The 20,769-nt window shown below is 41.7% G+C and overlaps 5 protein-coding genes across 12 annotated transcripts in view; all 5 read left to right on the top strand.

The window, feature by feature from the left end:
• Positions 1–20,769, top strand: part of LOC144524403 (protocadherin gamma-C5-like) — a 190,213-nt gene that overhangs the window by 109,174 nt on the left and 60,270 nt on the right. The window contains exon 1 of one of the 8 annotated variants that reach the window (XM_078260625.1): positions 6,269–8,782. The exons of 6 other annotated variants lie outside the window; for them this stretch is intronic. In XM_078260625.1, coding sequence (XP_078116751.1) covers positions 6,389–8,782 — 2,394 coding nt within the window. In that variant the 5' untranslated portion in view covers positions 6,269–6,388. Of the gene's footprint in view, positions 1–6,268; positions 8,783–20,769 lie in introns of those variants that run through there. One more of the 8 variants, XM_078260633.1, reaches the window with a different exon arrangement.
• On the top strand, positions 100–2,686 carry LOC144524846 (protocadherin beta-16-like). The gene has a single exon (XM_078261362.1). It carries the CDS (start codon positions 284–286, stop codon positions 2,684–2,686), a length of 2,403 nt encoding a protein of 800 aa, XP_078117488.1. The 5' UTR covers positions 100–283.
• LOC144524845 (protocadherin gamma-A1-like) lies at positions 3,387–5,935 on the top strand. Its single transcript, XM_078261360.1, has 2 exons — positions 3,387–3,846; positions 5,134–5,935. The coding sequence occupies exons 1-2, from the start codon at positions 3,533–3,535 to the stop codon at positions 5,933–5,935; spliced, it is 1,116 nt and encodes a 371-aa protein (XP_078117486.1). The 5' UTR covers positions 3,387–3,532.
• On the top strand, positions 9,802–16,858 carry LOC144524843 (uncharacterized). The gene is made up of 2 exons (XM_078261358.1): positions 9,802–12,358; positions 12,996–16,858. Exons 1-2 carry the CDS (start codon positions 9,974–9,976, stop codon positions 15,582–15,584), a joined length of 4,974 nt encoding a protein of 1,657 aa, XP_078117484.1. The 5' UTR covers positions 9,802–9,973; the 3' UTR covers positions 15,585–16,858.
• On the top strand, positions 17,814–20,364 carry LOC144524842 (protocadherin beta-16-like). The gene has a single exon (XM_078261357.1). It carries the CDS (start codon positions 17,950–17,952, stop codon positions 20,362–20,364), a length of 2,415 nt encoding a protein of 804 aa, XP_078117483.1. The 5' UTR covers positions 17,814–17,949.

The following is a 20,769-nucleotide window of genomic DNA, read 5'->3' as shown; positions in this document are numbered from 1 at the left end:
CTCTTAGGGCCGCTGTTGACCAGAGTGTTGATGAATGAGAGCAGGGTTGTAGCAGCACCTCCCATGTAACATCGCCACAGTACAGAGAGAACACGACGGGAAAGAACAGACAGTTCTGGTTGTGGAGCATTTTTGAAAAAGAAGAGGAATGATTTTGATCTGCAAGACTTTCCTCCAATGAGTCGGTTATACAGCTGTTCATTTGAGATTTGACATTTTGGTATATGTTTTTTTTGGAATATAAGCAGACTGTGGAGTCTCACTGGGGAAAACAGATAGAACAATGAATCGGCAAGTACTGTTGTTTATCACTCTCCTTTCCTTTGACTCGGTGTTCGGGCAGGTCAGCTACTCTATTCCGGAGGAAATGGCGAAAGGCTCTTTGGTGGGCAATATAGCGCAAGATTTAGGTTTAGAAATAAAACGTTTGATATCAGGTAAAGCTAAGATCTATACGAGGAACACCGACGAGTACATCGAGCTGAGCAGAGAAAGGGGAGTCCTCATCGTCAAAGAGAGAATCGACAGAGAGGTGCTGTGTACAGAGACGGCCCTTTGCGCTTTACATTTTCAGATTATTTTGGAGAATCCTATGGAGTTTTACACTGTTACCGTCCAGATCACAGATATCAATGATAATTCACCGACCTTTGAGAAAAATGAGATGAAATTCAAAATTAGCGAGTCGGCGATCAACGGAGCAACATTTGTGCTAGAAAGGGCTGTGGATCTTGATGTTGGAGTTAATGATATTCAAAACTACAATTTAAAACCAACAGATAATTTTGTACTGAAACTGCACAATAACGCTGATGGAAATAAAAACGTTGAAATTGTACTACAAAAACCTTTAGATAGAGAGGAACAAGAGCAGATATCTCTTGTGTTAACGGCTGTAGATGGAGGAGAGCCGCAGATGTCAGGAACAATGATGATTGTCATTACAGTTTTAGACGCTAACGATAACGCCCCCGTTTTTACACAGCCAACATACAAGGCTACAGTTACTGAGAATTCACCTAAAGGCACAGTTGTTGCCACTGTTACAGCCTCAGATGCAGATCATGGCTCTAACGGTGAAATAACGTATTCAATCACAAATACACTGGACAATATCAGGAAGTTATTTGAGGTAAATAAAGAAAACGGCGAAGTTTCATTAATTGGAAACATCGACTTCGAAAAGTCAAGACACTTTCAAATAAATGTACTTGCTAGTGACGATGGAGGACTCACAGATTCTTGTAAATTGATTGTTGATGTGCAAGATGAAAATGACAACAAGCCTGAAATCAACATAATGTCGAAGTCAAGTGTTATATCAGAGGATGCCAAACTCAATACAGTTGTTACAATGATAAATATAGAGGACTTAGATTCAGGAGAAAACGGAAACGTGAAATGCTTCATTAGCGAAAATATACCCTTCACTCTGAAAACATCGACAAATAATTTTTATAGTTTAGTGACAGACAGTGATTTAGACAGAGAGATTGCTTCTCAATACAATATAACTATTACCTGCTCTGATGAGGGAGTGCCCTCCCTCTCCAGCAGCGTCACTCTCACCTTACAGATCTCTGATGTGAATGATAACGCGCCTGTCTTTGAGAGGAGCTCATATGAGGCCTACATTGTAGAAAACAACACACCAGGTCTCTCTGTATTCACAGTGAAAGCCAGAGACGCTGACTGGAACCAGAATGCCCGTGTTTCTTACATACTGGAGGACTCCTCTGTTAACGGAGTGCCAGTCTCCTCATATGTGTCCGTTAGTGCTGATAGTGGAGTCATCCATGCAGGGCGCTCTTTTGACTACGAGCAGATCAAAGACTTCCACTTCCGCGTCAAAGCGCAGGATGGAGGCTCTCCTCCACTCAGTAGCAATGTGACTGTGAAAATACTGATCCAGGACCAGAACGACAACCCTCCTCAGGTTCTGTACCCAGTCCAGACTGGAGGTTCTCTGGTGGCTGAAATGGTGCCTCGTTCAGCAGATGTGGGCTATCTGGTCACTAAAGTGGTGGCTGTTGATGTGGACTCTGGACAGAATGCCTGGCTCTCCTATAAACTGCAGAAAGCCACAGACAGGGCGCTGTTTGAAGTGGGCTTACAGAATGGAGAAATAAGAACTATCCGCCAAGTAACTGATAAAGATGCTGTGAAACAAAGACTGACTGTTATAGTGGAGGACAACGGGCAGCCATCTCGTTCAGCTACAGTCATTGTTAACGTGGCGGTGGCGGACAGCTTTCCTGAAGTGCTGTCTGAGTTCACTGACTTTACACACGACAAGGAGTACAATGACAACCTGACTTTTTACTTAGTGTTGGCTTTGGCTGTAGTTTCCTTCCTCTTCATCACGTGTTTAGTGGTTATTATATCAGTGAAAATCTACAGATGGAGACAGTCTCGCATCCTGTATCACTCCAATCTCCCTGTGATTCCATATTATCCACCACGTTACTCAGACACTTTGGGGACAGGGACTCTCCAACACGTGTACAATTACGAGGTGTGCAGGACGACTGACTCCAGAAAGAGTGACTGTAAGTTCGGCAGAGCTGGTAGTCAGAACGTGCTGATAATGGACCCCAGTTCTACAGGGACGATGCAGCGGATACAGAGTGAAAAGAGCATCCTGGATGAACCAGACTCTCCTCTAGAGGTGAGGCCTCCGTTATAAAGCAATTATTTAATTGATATATGCCTTTAGCAATAAAGAAAAAAACTGACAATCATTACTGGTTGTAGCGGATGTTCTTATGTGTGCTGCAATAAATGTGTTTTAGCACCACGGACAGCGCTAGACAAATCATCGTAAATGAGGTCAATGCTGGATTGTTGCAGGAGCTCAGTTACCCTATATTTCTATATTTCGGCTTGCATTTTTCCAGTTACACCTTGTGTGTGTATGTGTGTGTTTGTGTGTGTGTGTGTGTGTGTGTGTGTGTGTGTGTGTGTTTGTTTGTGTCCGACTTTCTGTGTTGTTTTCCTGGTGTACTTTTTACGTAGAATACCCTTCTAGCAGCAAGTAGTGTTGTAAAATTGACAAACAGTGATCTTATTTAGACACGTTCATCCTGTTTCTGGCTTTTCATTTTTTGTGCTTTCATAATTAATTTAAAACGAGTTTGGCAGTACGGAGAATCATGTTACACAAAGCGTCTGTTTCCAGCACTTTGAACAATTTATTTTTTAATATTACAATGCCTGGACTTCTTAACGCCCAGTCTTTTGCAGTTTCGTATTCTGTACTCCTAGGGACGCTGTTGGCCAGCGTGTGGTAGTTTCACTGCAGATCTCAGCAGCACCTCCCAGATCATTTAGATTTCTGAAAAGCAAGGTCGAGACAATGCACAGCTCGAAATACTGAAGACACTTCACACGCGCAACGGAGTTGGAAATATATTGATCGACATTTCTGTTGACGCTTCCTCATTTTTTGCCATCCAGTGTGTGGAAGACAACTGTCTTTTTTGCGGATTATTTTCTGATTCTTTTTTATCGTAGAGAAACGTTGAACGAGACAATGAGACGGCAAGTGCTATTGTTTTTCTCGATGCTCTCTCTCTGTTTCGTGCTTGGGCAGGTCAGCTATTCTATTCCCGAGGAAATGCCAAAAGGCTCGTTGATCGGCAACATAGCACAAGATTTAGGTTTAGATTTAAAAAGACTGAAAACAGGAAAAGCACGCTTGCATGTTGGAAACAGCGCTAAATACATCGAGTTGAATGAAGAAAAGGGAGTCCTTCTCATCAAAGAGAGAATGGACAGAGAAGCGTTATGCAAACAAACGAATCCTTGTGCTTTACATTTCCAAATAATTTTGGAAAACCCCATCGAGTTCTATCGCGTTACGGTAGAAATAACTGATATAAACGACAACGCTCCTCTATTTAAAATGAATAATATGCTATTCGAGATTAGCGAATCGGCTGTTAGAGGGGCCAAATTTGTATTAGATAAAGCAATAGATTATGATGTCGGTATAAACGGGCTCAAAAGCTATTCCCTTAACCCAACAGATAATTTCGTTTTGAGACTCAACAACAACGCAGGTGGAGAAAAGGAGGTAGAGATGGTCTTGGAGAAACCTCTTGATCGTGAGAAACAAGAACAACTGACTCTAACACTAACAGCCGTCGACGGAGGTGAACCTCAGCTGTCAGGAACAGTGAAAATTCACGTAACTGTGTTAGATGTGAATGACAACGCTCCATTGTTTACGCAGTCAACATATGAAGCTAGTTTAATGGAAAACTCCCAGAAGGGAACTTCATTGATGACTGTAACAGCTACTGATATAGATCATGGCACAAATGGTGTCGTAACGTATTCAATTTCGAGTAACACTGAGGGAATTTTGGATTTATTTGAAATACATGGGGCAAGTGGTGAGGTGCGTTTGATTGGCAAAATAGACTATGAAACATCAAAACATTATCATTTAGATGTTAAAGCAAGAGATCAAGGTGGGCTAACTGACTCTTGCAAAATATTATTTGACATTATTGATATGAATGATAATATTCCAATAATAGATTTAATGTCGACTACACAATCTATACCGGAAGATTCCACATTTCAAACAGTTGTTGCTGTTATGAATGTGCATGATGCTGACTCGGATAATAACGGAGTGGTTAAATGTTTTCTTCGTGATAGCGAGCCTTTTATCATTGAAAATACATCAAATGGTTTTCATAGTATACGAACAAACAGTGATTTAGACAGAGAGAGAGCCTCTGAGTATAACATAACTGTGACCTGCTCTGATGAGGGAGTACCATCCCTCTCCAGCAGCGTCACTCTCACCTTACAGATCTCTGATGTGAATGATAACGCGCCTGTCTTTGAGAGGAGCTCATATGAGGCCTACATTGTAGAAAACAACACACCAGGTCTCTCTATATTCACGGTGAAAGCCAGAGACGCTGACTGGAACCAGAATGCCCGTGTTTCTTACATACTGGAGGACTCCTATGTTAACGGAGTGCCAGTCTCCTCATATGTGTCCGTTAGTGCTGATAGTGGAGTCATCCATGCAGTGCGCTCTTTTGACTACGAGCAGATCAAAGACTTCTACTTCCGCGTCAAAGCGCAGGATGGAGGCTCTCCTCCACTCAGTAGCAATGTGACTGTGAAAATACTGATCCAGGACCAGAACGACAACCCTCCTCAGGTTCTGTACCCAGTCCAGACTGGAGGCTCTCTGGTGGCTGAAATGGTGCCTCGTTCAGCAGATGTGGGCTATCTGGTCACTAAAGTGGTGGCTGTTGATGTGGACTCTGGACAGAATGCCTGGCTCTCCTATAAACTGCAGAAAGCCACAGAGAGGGCGCTGTTTGAAGTGGGCTTACAGAATGGAGAAATAAGAACTATCCGGCAAGTAACTGATAAAGATGCTGTGAAACAAAGACTGACTGTTATAGTGGAGGACAACGGGCAGCCCTCTCGTTCAGCTACAGTCATTGTTAACGTGGCTGTGGCGGACAGCTTTCCTGAAGTGCTGTCTGAGTTCACTGACTTTACACACGACAAGGAGTACAATGACAACCTGACTTTTTACTTAGTGTTGGCTTTGGCTGTAGTTTCCTTCCTCTTCATCACGTGTTTAGTGGTTATTATATCAGTGAAAATCTACAGATGGAGACAGTCTCGCATCCTGTATCACTCCAATCTCCCTGTGATTCCATATTATCCACCACGTTACTCAGACACTTTGGGGACAGGGACTCTCCAACACGTGTACAATTACGAGGTGTGCAGGACGACTGACTCCAGAAAGAGTGACTGTAAGTTCGGCAGAGCTGGTAGTCAGAACGTGCTGATAATGGACCCCAGTTCTACAGGGACGATGCAGCGGATACAGAGTGAAAAGAACATCCTGGATGATCCAGACTCTCCTCTAGAGGTTAGAAATGTCATATAGTTGTAATAATGTGCTTTCAGTTGTGGTTATTTTCTTTATCTGCCATTTATGTGATAGCTGGAGTGACGTCGCACTCTTTTCGATGACTCATTTTTAAGTTGTTTTATAACACCAGTATTGCATATAATGCATATTCCTAAACTATTTCAACTAATATTAGGTTTAATGTTCTTGCAATTTCACTTTTTGAACTCCATGGGCCGCTGTTGGTTAAGGCGTTGCAGCTGTCGACATGATTTGAAGCAGATCCTCCCATATCATGTCGTTATTTCAGAGAAAGAAAAAGGGTGAAAGCATTTTTCACTGACATTTCACCCTTTCGGACACGCTGAGCCGGATCGACTCGTTCAAAATTTGTGGATTTACTTAATATTCCTTTATCAATTTATTTTTACATGGATATATTGTTATTGTGAAACCGAGTGTAACAGTCTTTTTGTGGCGCAAACGTATATGGATAGAACAATGGCACGGCAAGTACTGCTTTTCATCTCAATCTTATCTCTTGGATCAGTACTCGGTCAAGTCAGCTACTCTATTCCGGAGGAAATGGCAAAGGGCTCTGTAGTGGGCAACATAGCACGGGATTTAGGATTGGATGTGAAAAGACTAAAGTCAGGTAAAGCCCGTATATTTACGGGTGACAGTGCAGAATACATTGAGCTAAATAGAGAACGGGGAGTCCTCCTCGTTAAAGAGAGAATCGACAGAGAGTCGCTCTGCAGACAGACGACGCCTTGTGCTTTACATTTGCAGATTATTCTAGAAAATCCAATGGAGCTTTTTCGAATAACAGTAGAGATTACAGACATCAACGACAACAGTCCCAGTTTTAAAAATGACGAGAAACGTTTTGAAATTAGCGAATCCGCAGTTACAGGATCTAAATTTGTGTTAGAAAGGGCTGTTGATGCTGACATTGGCGTAAATGGCCTGAAAAATTACAGCTTGAAATCTACAGATAATTTTATGCTGAAAATACAAACTCATGCAGATGTAATTAAAAAGGTCGAAATGGTCTTGCACAAGCCGTTAGATCGAGAGAGAGAGGAACAAATATCGTTGTTGTTAACAGCTGTAGATGGAGGAGATCCTCAGATGTCTGGTACAGTAAAGATTTATGTGACCGTGCTCGATGCAAACGACAATGCTCCTGTTTTCATGCAGTCGATTTACAAGGCAGCCATCGCCGAAAATTCTCAGAAAGGAACAACTGTGACAACAGTGAGTGCTTCGGATGCAGATAAAGGGACAAACGGGGAAGTTTCTTATTCAGTGTCGACAACCATGGATAGTGTGTCTGATATATTTACAATAAATGAAAACGGTGACGTAATATTAGTTGGTGAAGTTGACTTTGAAAAAGCCAAGTATTACCAAATTGATATCGAAGCTCAAGACAGCGGTGGTCTTTCTGATTCCAGTAAAATTATTGTTGATGTTATTGATATTAATGATAATAAGCCTGTAATCAGTATACTTTCCAAATCTGACTCAATCCCAGAAGATTCTTCCCAAAATACAGTTATAGTTATGTTTAGTGTTCTTGACCCAGATTCAAGTAACAATGGTCAAGTGAACTGTCGAATAAATGGCAATATACCATTTACTATTACCACTTCTTCTAATGATTTCTATAGTTTAGTGACAGACAGTGATTTAGACAGAGAGAGAGCCTCTGAGTATAATATAACTGTAACCTGCTCTGATGAGGGAGTGCCCTCCCTCTCCAGCAGCGTCACTCTCACCTTACAGATCTCTGATGTGAATGATAACGCGCCTGTCTTTGAGAGGAGCTCATATGAGGCCTACATTGTAGAAAACAACACACCAGGTCTCTCTATATTCACAGTGAAAGCCAGAGACGCTGACTGGAACCAGAATGCCCGTGTTTCTTACATACTGGAGGACTCCTCTGTTAACGGAGTGCCAGTCTCCTCATATGTGTCCGTTAGTGCTGATAGTGGAGTCATCCATGCAGGGCGCTCTTTTGACTACGAGCAGATCAAAGACTTCCACTTCCGCGTCAAAGCGCAGGATGGAGGCTCTCCTCCACTCAGTAGCAATGTGACTGTGAAAATACTGATCCAGGACCAGAACGACAACCCTCCTCAGGTTCTGTACCCAGTCCAGACTGGAGGCTCTCTGGTGGCTGAAATGGTGCCTCGTTCAGCAGATGTGGGCTATCTGGTCACTAAAGTGGTAGCTGTTGATGTGGACTCTGGACAGAATGCCTGGCTCTCCTATAAACTGCAGAAAGCCACAGACAGGGCGCTGTTTGAAGTGGGCTTACAGAATGGAGAAATAAGAACTATCCGCCAAGTAACTGATAAAGATGCTGTGAAACAAAGACTGACTGTTATAGTGGAGGACAACGGGCAGCCCTCTCGTTCAGCTACAGTCATTGTTAACGTGGCGGTGGCGGACAGCTTCCCTGAAGTGCTGTCTGAGTTCACTGACTTTACACACGACAAGGAGTACAATGACAACCTGACTTTTTACTTAGTGTTGGCTTTGGCTGTAGTTTCCTTCCTCTTCATCACGTGTTTAGTGGTTATTATATCAGTGAAAATCTACAGATGGAGACAGTCTCGCATCCTGTATCACTCCAATCTCCCTGTGATTCCATATTATCCACCACGTTACTCAGACACTTTGGGGACAGGGACTCTCCAACACGTGTACAATTACGAGGTGTGCAGGACGACTGACTCCAGAAAGAGTGACTGTAAGTTCGGCAGAGCTGGTAGTCAGAACGTGCTGATAATGGACCCCAGTTCTACAGGGACGATGCAGCGGATACAGAGTGAAAAGAACATCTTGGATGAACCAGACTCTCCTGTAGAGGTCAGTTCAATCATGTAGCTTCTTCTCTGTGACTTCCTTTCTCTTTTGTGTTTAGTTGTATTGCTAGGGAACCGCTTAATGCGGTTTCAGCATTTTTAGAACCATGAACATAATCACATTACCTACAATCTCAATGATGACTGTTATATTATTTCACACGCACATCACTTTAACTTAGTTGCATTGTGTTAAAGCAGACTGATATCGCCCTTACAGGTCAGACTGCTTTCACCTTGTTTTCATACATATTATTTTAAAATGTTTTGTATTGGTCCTTTTCATGGCAACATTGCTTTGAGTCAGTAATCTGGCTTTGGAGTGAGACTTTGTGTCAGTATTTGGTCTGATTGAATTTCCAGGTGACTCTTTTGGTATTGAAATATTTTTATTTTATTTTATATTTTTGGAGCATACAAGTTTTTACGGAGTGCTTGTTATACACAACGTTTCGAAATAAACATTAATTCTTTCTTTTTTTAAACTTTAGTGACACTTTAATGTCTTAAGTATGCAATGATTTTTGTCTGCATGAAATGGCTTGTGATTGCCATTAGTGTTGGCCATTTGTAAGACTTTCATTATTTCAGGACCTCGGACAGCGACTTTTCTAGTCTCTGCTTGATCCTCTTCATGCCCTCATTTATTAGGCCTACCAGTTTATTTTCGTATTTTTTTCTACTTTTAGTCAGATGTGGTACATCCTTTTATAGACCTATTATGACTGAACATGCAAACAAAAGTGACAAATTAGAACCATAAACTGTTTTGAAGTGGCGACTCGCCGTTTGGGTTGGTGGATCATATCACCTATATAGCTTTTATAACATTATTTCAAGTTACACTTTCGTAGCAGTACGTCTGTTGGACTGAATAATTCATGTTGATATTCTGCAGTTTTGTATTATGGACTCTTAGGGCCGCTGTTGACCACAGTGTGCACGGCTGAGAGTAGGGCTGTTGCAGCACCTCCTATTTAACATCACCATAATGAAGAGAGAACACGACGGGAAAGAACCGACGTTCTGGATATGTAGAATATCTGATAACCGACACGACGACCTCCGAAACTGTTGTTTTTACTGTTTGGATTATACAGCTGAGAAATGGATGTTTGTCACTGGGATTGATTTCAGTTTATCGGATATATAACCGGACTGTTACACGTTTCTGAGAAAATACTCGAATAGAACAATGAAAGGACAAGCGCTGTTGTTCATCTGTCTCCTTTCGCTCGGCTCGGTAATGGGACAGGCCAGCTACACAATACCGGAGGAAATGGCGAAAGGCTCTTTAGTCGGTAATATAGCACAAGATTTAGGTTTAGAAACCAAACGTTTGGCTTCTGGCAAAGCTCGACTATATACCCGCGACATCGATGAGTACATCGAGCTGAACAGAGACAGAGGAGTCCTTCTTGTTAAAGAGAGAATCGACAGAGAGGTGCTCTGCAGACAGACGACGCCTTGTGCTTTACACTTTCAGATTATTTTGGAAAATCCTATGGAATTTTACAGTGTTACAGTCCGGATCACAGATATCAATGATAATGCCCCAACCTTTGAAGAAAGGGAAATCAAATTCAAAATAAGTGAGTCAGCGATCACTGGGGCAAAATTTGTGCTGGAAAGGGCTGTGGATCTTGATGTTGGAATTAATAGTGTTCATAGTTATGAAATAAGGCCAACCGATAATTTTGCTTTGAAACTGCACAATAACGCTGATGGAAATAAAAACGTTGAGATGGTGCTTCAGAAGCCATTAGACAGAGAGGAACAAGAGCAGATATCTCTTGTGTTAACGGCTGTAGATGGAGGAGAGCCGCAGATGTCAGGAACAATGATGATTGTCATTACAGTTTTAGATGCTAACGATAACGCCCCCGTTTTTACAAAGCAAACATACAAGGCTACAGTTACTGAGAATTCACCTAAAGGCACAGTTGTTGCCACTGTTACAGCCTCAGATGCAGATCAGGGCTCTAACGGTAAAATAACTTATTCAATCACAAATACGTTAGAAAATGTCAGGAAAGTATTTAAAATAAACAGGGATACTGGTGAGGTTACTTTAATTGGAAATACTGACTTTGAAGACTCGCAAAATTTTCAAATAAATGTACGTGCTAGTGACGATGGAGGACTCACAGATTCTTGTAAATTGATTGTTGATGTGCAAGATGTAAACGACAACAAGCCTGAAATCAACATAATGTCAAAGTCAAATGTGATATCAGAGGATGCCAAACTCAATACAGTTGTTACAATGATAAATATTGAGGACAAGGACTCAGGAGAAAACGGAAAAGTGCGATGTTTTATTAACGAAAATGTACCCTTCATTTTAAAATCATCAACCAATAATTTCTATAGTTTAGTGACAGACAGTGAATTAGACAGAGAGAGAGCCTCTGACTATAATATAACTGTGACCTGCTCTGATGAGGGAGAGCCCTCCCTCTCCAGCAGCGTCACTCTCACCTTACAGATCTCTGATGTGAATGATAACGCGCCTGTCTTTGAGAGGAGCTCATATGAGGCCTACATTGTAGAAAACAACACACCAGGTCTCTCTATATTCACGGTGAAAGCCAGAGACGCTGACTGGAACCAGAATGCCCGTGTTTCTTACATACTGGAGGACTCCTCTTTTAACGGAGTGCCAGTCTCCTCATATGTGTCCGTTAGTGCTGATAGTGGAGTCATCCATGCAGTGCGCTCTTTTGACTACGAGCAGATCAAAGACTTCCACTTCCGCGTCAAAGCGCAGGATGGAGGCTCTCCTCCACTCAGTAGCAATGTGACTGTGAAAATACTGATCCAGGACCAGAACGACAACCCTCCTCAGGTTCTGTACCCAGTCCAGACTGGTGGCTCTCTGGTGGCTGAAATGGTGCCTCGTTCAGCAGATGTGGGCTATCTGGTCACTAAAGTGGTAGCTGTTGATGTGGACTCTGGACAGAATGCCTGGCTCTCCTATAAACTGCAGAAAGCCACAGACAGGGCGCTGTTTGAAGTGGGCTTACAGAATGGAGAAATAAGAACTATCCGCCAAGTCACTGATAAAGATGCTGTGAAACAAAGACTGACTGTTATAGTGGAGGACAACGGGCAGCCCTCTCGTTCAGCTACAGTCATTGTTAACGTGGCTGTGGCGGACAGCTTCCCTGAAGTGCTGTCTGAGTTCACTGACTTTACACACGACAAGGAGTACAATGACAACCTGACTTTTTACTTAGTGTTGGCTTTGGCTGTAGTTTCCTTCCTCTTCATCACGTGTTTAGTGGTTATTATATCAGTGAAAATCTACAGATGGAGACAGTCTCGCATCCTGTATCACTCCAATCTCCCTGTGATTCCATATTATCCACCACGTTACTCAGACACGTTGGGGACAGGGACTCTCCAACACGTGTACAATTACGAGGTGTGCAGGACGACTGACTCCAGAAAGAGTGACTGTAAGTTCGGCAGAGCTGGTAGTCAGAACGTGCTGATAATGGACCCCAGTTCTACAGGGACGATGCAGCGGATACAGAGTGAAAAGAGCATCCTGGATGAACCAGACTCTCCTCTAGAGGTTAGAAAACTGTAACAAACACAATGTTTCATTTTTATACAAATCGAAGTCATGGTATTGGTGCATTCACTTCATAAGGAAGTTGGCTGCAGTTGTAGTCCGGCGAACAGCATATATAAATGCCTGAGGAGTTCAGGTTGATGCGTCAGTGTTCACATTCAGCACAATGGACAAAGACAGTTAACGCTGGTGACGACAGTGAATGTACCCATGTGTTGTGTTTTTTATGTTCCGTCCTGTCTTCATACCTTTTATTCATATACACTATGATTCAAAAACACTGTTTTTGTAATTGCACAATTCAAATGTTACTAAATCACTTAGGCACAATAGTATCAAACTATATATGTTGGTAAATATCAGTAGGATGTGTCAAATAACTGGCCAGCTTTTCCTACTTTTTAGTTTCGCGTTATTGCCAGAAAACTTTGCAGTAGTTGTCTTTTATATCACTTGTTGTAATTTGTATTTTCAACTCAAAGGGTCGCTGTTGGCAAGCACGTTGCTATTTAACTAGATGATATTTTTTTCTGTCTGTGTCCTGCCCCTTCGTGTACATACGGTGGATATCATCGGAGAAAGACAGAATATGCAGTCCGCGCTCATGAGGAGCCCTGTAAGGAATTATTGAACTGGATATCTTGTGTTCATTCGTATAGTTGAAGTGTGGACGTTTTCTGTTATCTACTTTCGCATTGACTGCATTGGGGATGCTTTTGTTTTAATGGTGCAGGAAACGACCTCAGAAAGAACAATGAAACGGCAAGTACTGTTGTTTCTCTCGGTGCTATGTCTTAGCGAAGTGCTCGGGCAGGTCAGCTATTCCATTCCCGAAGAAATGGCGAAAGGCTCTGTCGTTGGTAACATAGCGCATGATTTAGGTTTAGATCTTAAAAGGCTGAAATCAGGCAAAGCTCGTGTCTATACAGGAGGCAGCGTAGAATACATCGGGCTGAATAAAGAAAGGGGAGTCCTCCTTATCCAAGAGAGGATAGACAGAGAGGCTTTATGTGGAGAGACGACGCCTTGTGCTTTACATTTCCAGTTAATTCTGGAGAACCCAATGGAACTGTTTCGTGTAACAGTGGAGATCACCGACATAAACGATAATAGCCCCAGTTTTACTAATGCAGAAAAACGCTTTGAAATCAGCGAGTCCGCTGTGATAGGATCGAAATTTGTATTAGAGAAAGCTATTGATTCTGACATTGGGATGAATGGATTACAGCGATACTCACTTACTTCCACTGATAACTTTGTATTAAAACCTGGAAATCAGGCAGGCGGAAGTAAAAAGGTAGAGATGGTTCTACAGAAGCCTCTAGATCGAGAAAAGCAAGAACACATCTCACTGTTGTTAACTGGTGTAGACGGAGGGGAGCCGCAGATGTCAGGGACTATGCAGATATTTGTCAATGTATTAGATGCGAATGACAACGCACCTACATTCGCTAAACCGCTGTATAGAGCAAAAATATTAGAACATTCTCCCAAAGGCACCAGCGTAACGACTGTAAGTGCATCTGATAAAGACATCGGCTCTAACGGAGAAGTATCCTATCTGATATCCACCAGCGAACGTCTTTTATCTGAACTGTTTAAGATTAATTCGAAAACCGGAGACATTTTCCTAATCGGTGAAATAGATTATGAAAAGTCGAAAATGTATGAAATGGATATTGAAGTTGTAGACAGCGGGGGACTCTCTGATTCCACCAAAGTAATAGTAGATGTTATTGATATAAATGACAATAATCCTCACATAAACATTGTTTCTAAATCAGACTCCATATTAGAGGATTCACCTCCAAACACTGTTATAGTTATGTTAAGTGTGAATGATCCAGATTCAGAGACTAGTGGACAGGTAGAGTGTAATATAGACAGTAGCATTCCCTTCAAAATACAAACTACATTAAATGGATTTTATACTTTAGTTACAGAGGTCTCTTTAGACAGAGAGATTGCTTCTCAATACAATATAACTATTACCTGCTCTGATGAGGGAGTGCCCTCCCTCTCCAGCAGCGTCACTCTCACCTTACAGATCTCTGATGTGAATGATAACGCGCCTGTCTTTGAGAGGAGCTCATATGAGGCCTACATTGTAGAAAACAACACACCAGGCCTCTCTATATTCACAGTGAAAGCCAGAGACGCTGACTGGAACCAGAATGCCCGTGTTTCTTACATACTGGATGACTCCTCTGTTAACGGAGTGCCAGTCTCCTCATATGTGTCCATTAGTGCTGATAGTGGAGTCATCCATGCAGTGCGCTCTTTTGACTACGAGCAAATCAAAGACTTCCAATTCCGCGTCAAAGCGCAGGATGGAGGCTCTCCTCCACTCAGTAGCAATGTGACTGTGAAAATACTGATCCAGGACCAGAACGACAACCCTCCTCAGGTTCTGTACCCAGTCCAGACTGGTGGCTCTCTGGTGGCTGAAATGGTGCCTCGTTCAGCAGATGTGGGCTATCTGGTCACTAAAGTGGTGGCTGTTGATGTGGACTCTGGACAGAATGCCTGGCTCTCCTATAAACTGCAGAAAGCCACAGACAGGGCGCTGTTTGAAGTGGGCTTACAGAATGGAGAAATAAGAACTATCCGCCAAGTCACTGATAAAGATGCTGTGAAACAAAGACTGACTGTTATAGTGGAGGACAACGGGCAGCCCTCTCGTTCAGCCACAGTCATTGTTAACGTGGCCGTGGCGGACAGCTTCCCTGAAGTGCTGTCTGAGTTCACTGACTTTACACACGACAAGGAGTACAATGACAACCTGACTTTTTACTTAGTGTTGGCTTTGGCTGTAGTTTCCTTCCTCTTCATCACGTGTTTAGTGGTTATTATATCAGTGAAAATCTACAGATGGAGACAGTCTCGCATCCTGTATCACTCCAATCTCCCTGTGATTCCATATTATCCACCACGTTACTCAGACACTTTGGGGACAGGGACTCTCCAACACGTGTACAATTACGAGGTGTGCAGGACGACTGACTCCAGAAAGAGTGACTGTAAGTTCGGCAGAGCTGGTAGTCAGAACGTGCTGATAATGGACCCCAGTTCTACAGGGACGATGCAGCGGATACAGAGTGAAAAGAGCATCCTGGATGAACCAGACTCTCCTCTAGAGGTTAGACTCATGGAATTACACAAAGTTTTCTTTTACAGCTTTAATGGTAGCACTTTTTTTCTTTTAATCCATTATGTTGCTCACTAAATTTAGATCTCTTGGTAAAATCAAAATCATAATAGAATGCACCTATGCTTTCTTCTTTAGCCAGTTTTTAATCCCTTCAATTGTGCATCCTTAATATTTTTATAATGTGACCTTTAATCCACTCTACTTCATGTTTCAGTTGTTTTATTAAAACCTGTGCATTGTTGTCTTTAGTGCAAAATTCAGCAACATGTACAGAAGCCCAACTTTGAATGGATTTTATGGATTTCAAGGCAACAATTTGAAAGTCAGTTTAGGATTTGAATCCTGTCCTTTTCTGCAGCTAGTTTGCTATTAGCTTTTATAGCTCTGCAACAGAGTGCAACTATTGATTAAGAGCTGAAAGTGCTATTTTAAGTCACTTTTTAGTTGATTTGCACTCAAACCACTTTAACTGATGTGTTTAAGAATGCTGGGATTGCCAAAAGTGACACAATGTTTACTATTCTACATCTTATAAACTCATTTTATTGTGCACTTCTTTATCACCTATTTCCACCCTTGTATATTTTAACAGCATATTGTTATGAGGGCAAACATGACTTGTGTTTATTAATCTGAAAATACCATTCCTGTTTAATAAGTATCATACTTATTTGCAACAATGCAATCTTTCTGTTGCCTTTATCACTGCAACATTCTCACATGATTTGTCATTAAAACAGCTTGTCATGCCTATTGGTTTATATGACTGTGCATTCAGCACCAATGTCATGGACAGCATTGTACAGAGAGGGAAACTGCACAAGACGCACCAGTGTAACTGTCAAAGCATTATGCCCAATTACTCCAAAATATATATTTACAATGTCCCTTTCCAGAAGATTGTTCCACCACAAATGTGAATGCACATTGTTAGTGTTTATTGTAATTTGTATATTTTTAGATCCGATGGCATATAGGAAACACTCTGTTTTGTTGTTAAAGATGTAGATAAGAATAATCTGTCAACTGATGTGGCATTCTACAAGAGTCCAAATTACTGCCCAGTCAGTGATGTCAAAGCAATCAGTGTGGTTGTTCCCTACTTCACTATTTCATATTTCCGTTGTCTGTATACTTGATTTGTCTTCTTTGACCGCTTCTCTGTATTTTCTTATCAAAATAGCATACTGTTAGATAATGTGAAAAACATTGACAAGGGAGTGTTAAAGTTAACCAGCCCAGATATTGGTAGATTCACTGAATGTCTAGGGGTGTTACTGAAATTGTGTACAATGAGCTCTGCTGTACTTCTTTTTAAGACTGGAAACACGTACTAGCATGATAATGAACTGGCTGTACTTGTTTGGTAAATTGAATAGCTGACAACACATTGCCACTCCTATCCTTGCTTTGCATGTTGTCTGCATTATCCACCTCTTGTTGAGCACCTATTTGTCATCAGCAATGACAAACCCACAGCAATAGATTCATAGTTTTCTTGTGGTGATCTGCTCCGATGACAGTCCAGCAGTCCTTCTGTATCTACATATGTCTTAGTGAAGCAGAATAAGTAGCTCCATCTGAGTTCCTGCTCAAACTTCCAAATATATGCTTTTCAGACTGGACAGAGCTGTGGGAAATAAACAAAATAGTTTAAAATGTAGAATATTAAGCCACTTTCATTACAGTTCACGTGTATGGAGAGTAAATAGAAAATAGTCATTAAGTAATTAGAGAGTTTCAGTTTAAATTACAGGTACCATAGGTGGATATCAATCAAATGAAAAAAGAGTAATATTTACATGGGTGTGTGCATAAATGGTGACGAATGACCTTATGCTCCACCTGCTTTGCAAATGGCAAGTATTGCCGAATTTAAGTTAATATTAATTTAGCATTTATTTAGGAGATTACAGTTTAGGATTTAACTGTTTCTGATCAACTCTACAACACGAATTTATTCTTTGTTCTATTACATTCTTAATCGAAGAATACCATAACAACTGCAAAAACTGAACTCCCAATATATTTTTCTACATAATATCTATAAATTGAGCAGTTATATATATATATATATATATATATTTTTTCACCAAAAGTAGGGCGTTGTTTGATTAATTTTGTAATCACTAAACGTTGTATTTATGTATTCATATTGAACCTCCTACTGCATTCTGCAGTGCAAGTGTTTGGACTCTCAGTGCCGCTGTTGACCAATGTAGAGCCTACCCCCATCATGTGTTACATTAAACAGAGAAAGAGACAACCATACTGCACACAGGCTTCGTTGCAGAAACCGGGAGATTTCCGCGCTGCGATTCATTTATTTTGGATTCAAGGAACACGAAGATAATCAATCTTCCTCTGGAACACTTTGTAATAGAGGGACCTTAACGCTTTGGAATATATTTTTGCATCTACAGTATTTGTCGAATCTAAAATGTCGGACAGAACAATGAGACGGCAAGTACTGTTGTTCATTTCGATTTTTACGCTAAACTCAGTATTTGGGCAGGTTACCTACTCCATTCCTGAGGAAATGTCAAAGGGCTCTCTAGTTGGTAACATAGCGCAGGATTTAGGGCTAGACGTGAAAAGATTGAAGTCGGGTAAAGCTCGCATATATACAGAGGACAATGCAGAATACATTGAGCTGAATAAAGACAGAGGAGCCCTGCTTGTGAAAGAGAGGATCGACAGAGAGGCGCTCTGTGGACAGACAACACCATGCGCGTTACATCTTCAAATTATGCTGGAAGACCCGATTGAATTCTTTACAGTTACAGTCGAAATTAATGACATTAATGATAATGCACCCAGCTTCAAAAAGGATGAGATGAAATTTAGGATTAGTGAGTCGGCTGTGATTGGAGCAAAATTTGTGCTGGAAAGAGCAATGGATCTAGATGTCGGTGTGAACGGATTGCAGGGTTATTCACTGAAACCTACAGACAACTTTCATCTAAAATTCCAAAATCAGCAAGATGGGAGTAAAAAGGTGGAGATGGTTTTGCAAAAACATCTAGACAGAGAGGCACAAGATCACCTCTTTTTAACTCTTACAGCTGTTGATGGTGGTAATCCTCAGCTGTCGGGAACAATGCGAGTAGAAATTTCCGTGCTAGACGCTAATGACAATGCCCCAGTATTTACACAGGAAGTATATAAGGTTACTATAATGGAGACTGCTACGAAGGACACAATTTTGAGTACCGTTAGTGCTGTAGATGCAGATCAAGGGTCAAATGGAAAACTATCATACTCAATAACAAACACGTTGGATGATGTACCTGTTATGTTTCAAATCGACGAAGAAAATGGTGTGGTAGTTTTATCTGGAACGCTGGATTATGAAAAGGCACAGCACTATGAAATACACGTACAAGCTAGTGATGATGGAGGACTAACAGATTCGTGTAAGATTATTGTTGAGGTGACAGATACGAACGATAATCAACCGTCTATTAATGTCATGTCTAAAACGAATTCAATATCAGAAAATTCTCGGCCAGGAATGGTTGTAACTATATTTAATGTGCAAGATCCTGACTCTGGAGAAAACGGTAAAGTTGAATGCAATATCGAAGAAAATATGCCATTTCTGATGAAAACAACGTCGAAAAAAATCTTCAGCCTAGTAACCGACAATGAATTAGACAGGGAGACAGCCTCTGAGTATAATATAACTGTGACCTGCTCTGATGAGGGAGTGCCCTCCCTCTCCAGCAGCGTCACTCTCACCTTACAGATCTCTGATGTGAATGATAACGCGCCTGTCTTTGAGAGGAGCTCATATGAGGCCTACATTGTAGAAAACAACACACCAGGTCTCTCTATATTCACAGTGAAAGCCAGAGACGCTGACTGGAACCAGAATGCCCGTGTTTCTTACATACTGGAGGACTCCTCTGTTAACGGAGTGCCAGTCTCCTCATATGTGTCCGTTAGTGCTGATAGTGGAGTCATCCATGCAGTGCGCTCTTTTGACTACGAGCAGATCAAAGACTTCCACTTCCGCGTCAAGGCGCAGGATGGAGGCTCTCCTCCACTCAGTAGCAATGTGACTGTGAAAATACTGATTCAGGACCAGAACGACAACCCTCCTCAGGTTCTGTACCCAGTCCAGACTGGTGGCTCTCTGGTGGCTGAAATGGTGCCTCGTTCAGCAGATGTGGGCTATCTGGTCACTAAAGTGGTGGCTGTTGATGTGGACTCTGGACAGAATGCCTGGCTCTCCTATAAACTGCAGAAAGCCACAGACAGGGCGCTGTTTGAAGTGGGCTTACAGAATGGAGAAATAAGAACTATCCGCCAAGTCACTGATAAAGATGCTGTGAAACAAAGACTGACTGTTATAGTGGAGGACAACGGGCAGCCCTCTCGTTCAGCTACAGTCATTGTTAACGTGGCGGTGGCGGACAGCTTCCCTGAAGTGCTGTCTGAGTTCACTGACTTTACACACGACAAGGAGTACAATGACAACCTGACTTTTTACTTAGTGTTGGCTTTGGCTGTAGTTTCTTTCCTCTTCATAACGTGTTTAGTGGTTATTATATCAGTGAAAATCTACAGGTGGAGACAGTCTCGCATCCTGTATCACTCCAATCTCCCTGTGATTCCATATTATCCACCACGTTACTCAGACACTTTGGCGACAGGGACTCTCCAACACGTGTACAATTACGAGGTGTGCAGGACGACTGACTCCAGAAAGAGTGACTGTAAGTTCGGCAGAGCTGGTAGTCAGAACGTGCTGATAATGGACCCCAGTTCTACAGGGACGATGCAGCGGATACAGAGTGAAAAGAACATCCTGGATGAACCAGACTCTCCTCTAGAGGTTAGAAAACTGTAACAAACACAATGTTTCATTTTTATACAAATCAATAACCATGGTATTGGTAAATTCATTTCATGAGGACGTTGGCTGCAGTAGCAGTCTGGAAAACAGGATTTATAAATGCCTGAGTAGTTTAGGCTAATGCTTCAGTATTCACATTCAGCACAATGGACAGCGACAGTTAACGCTGCTGACAGCAGTGAATGTACCCATGTGTTGTGTTTTTTTGTTTCGTCTTGTCTTCATACCTTTTATTCATATAGACTATAATAAAAACACTGTTTTTGTAATTGCACAATTTAAATGTTACTAAATCACTTAGGCACAATAGTATCAAACTATATATGTTGGTAAATATCAGTAGGATGTGTCAAATAACTGGCCAGCTTTTCCTACTTTTTAGTTTCGCGTTATTGCCAG

The sequence above is a fragment of the Sander vitreus genome, chromosome 10, assembly GCF_031162955.1.
Source record: "Sander vitreus isolate 19-12246 chromosome 10, sanVit1, whole genome shotgun sequence".
Lineage (NCBI taxonomy): Eukaryota > Metazoa > Chordata > Actinopteri > Perciformes > Percidae > Sander > Sander vitreus.
Note: the sequence above shows the minus strand (reverse complement) of the source record. Positions and strands in the feature narration are given on the sequence as shown.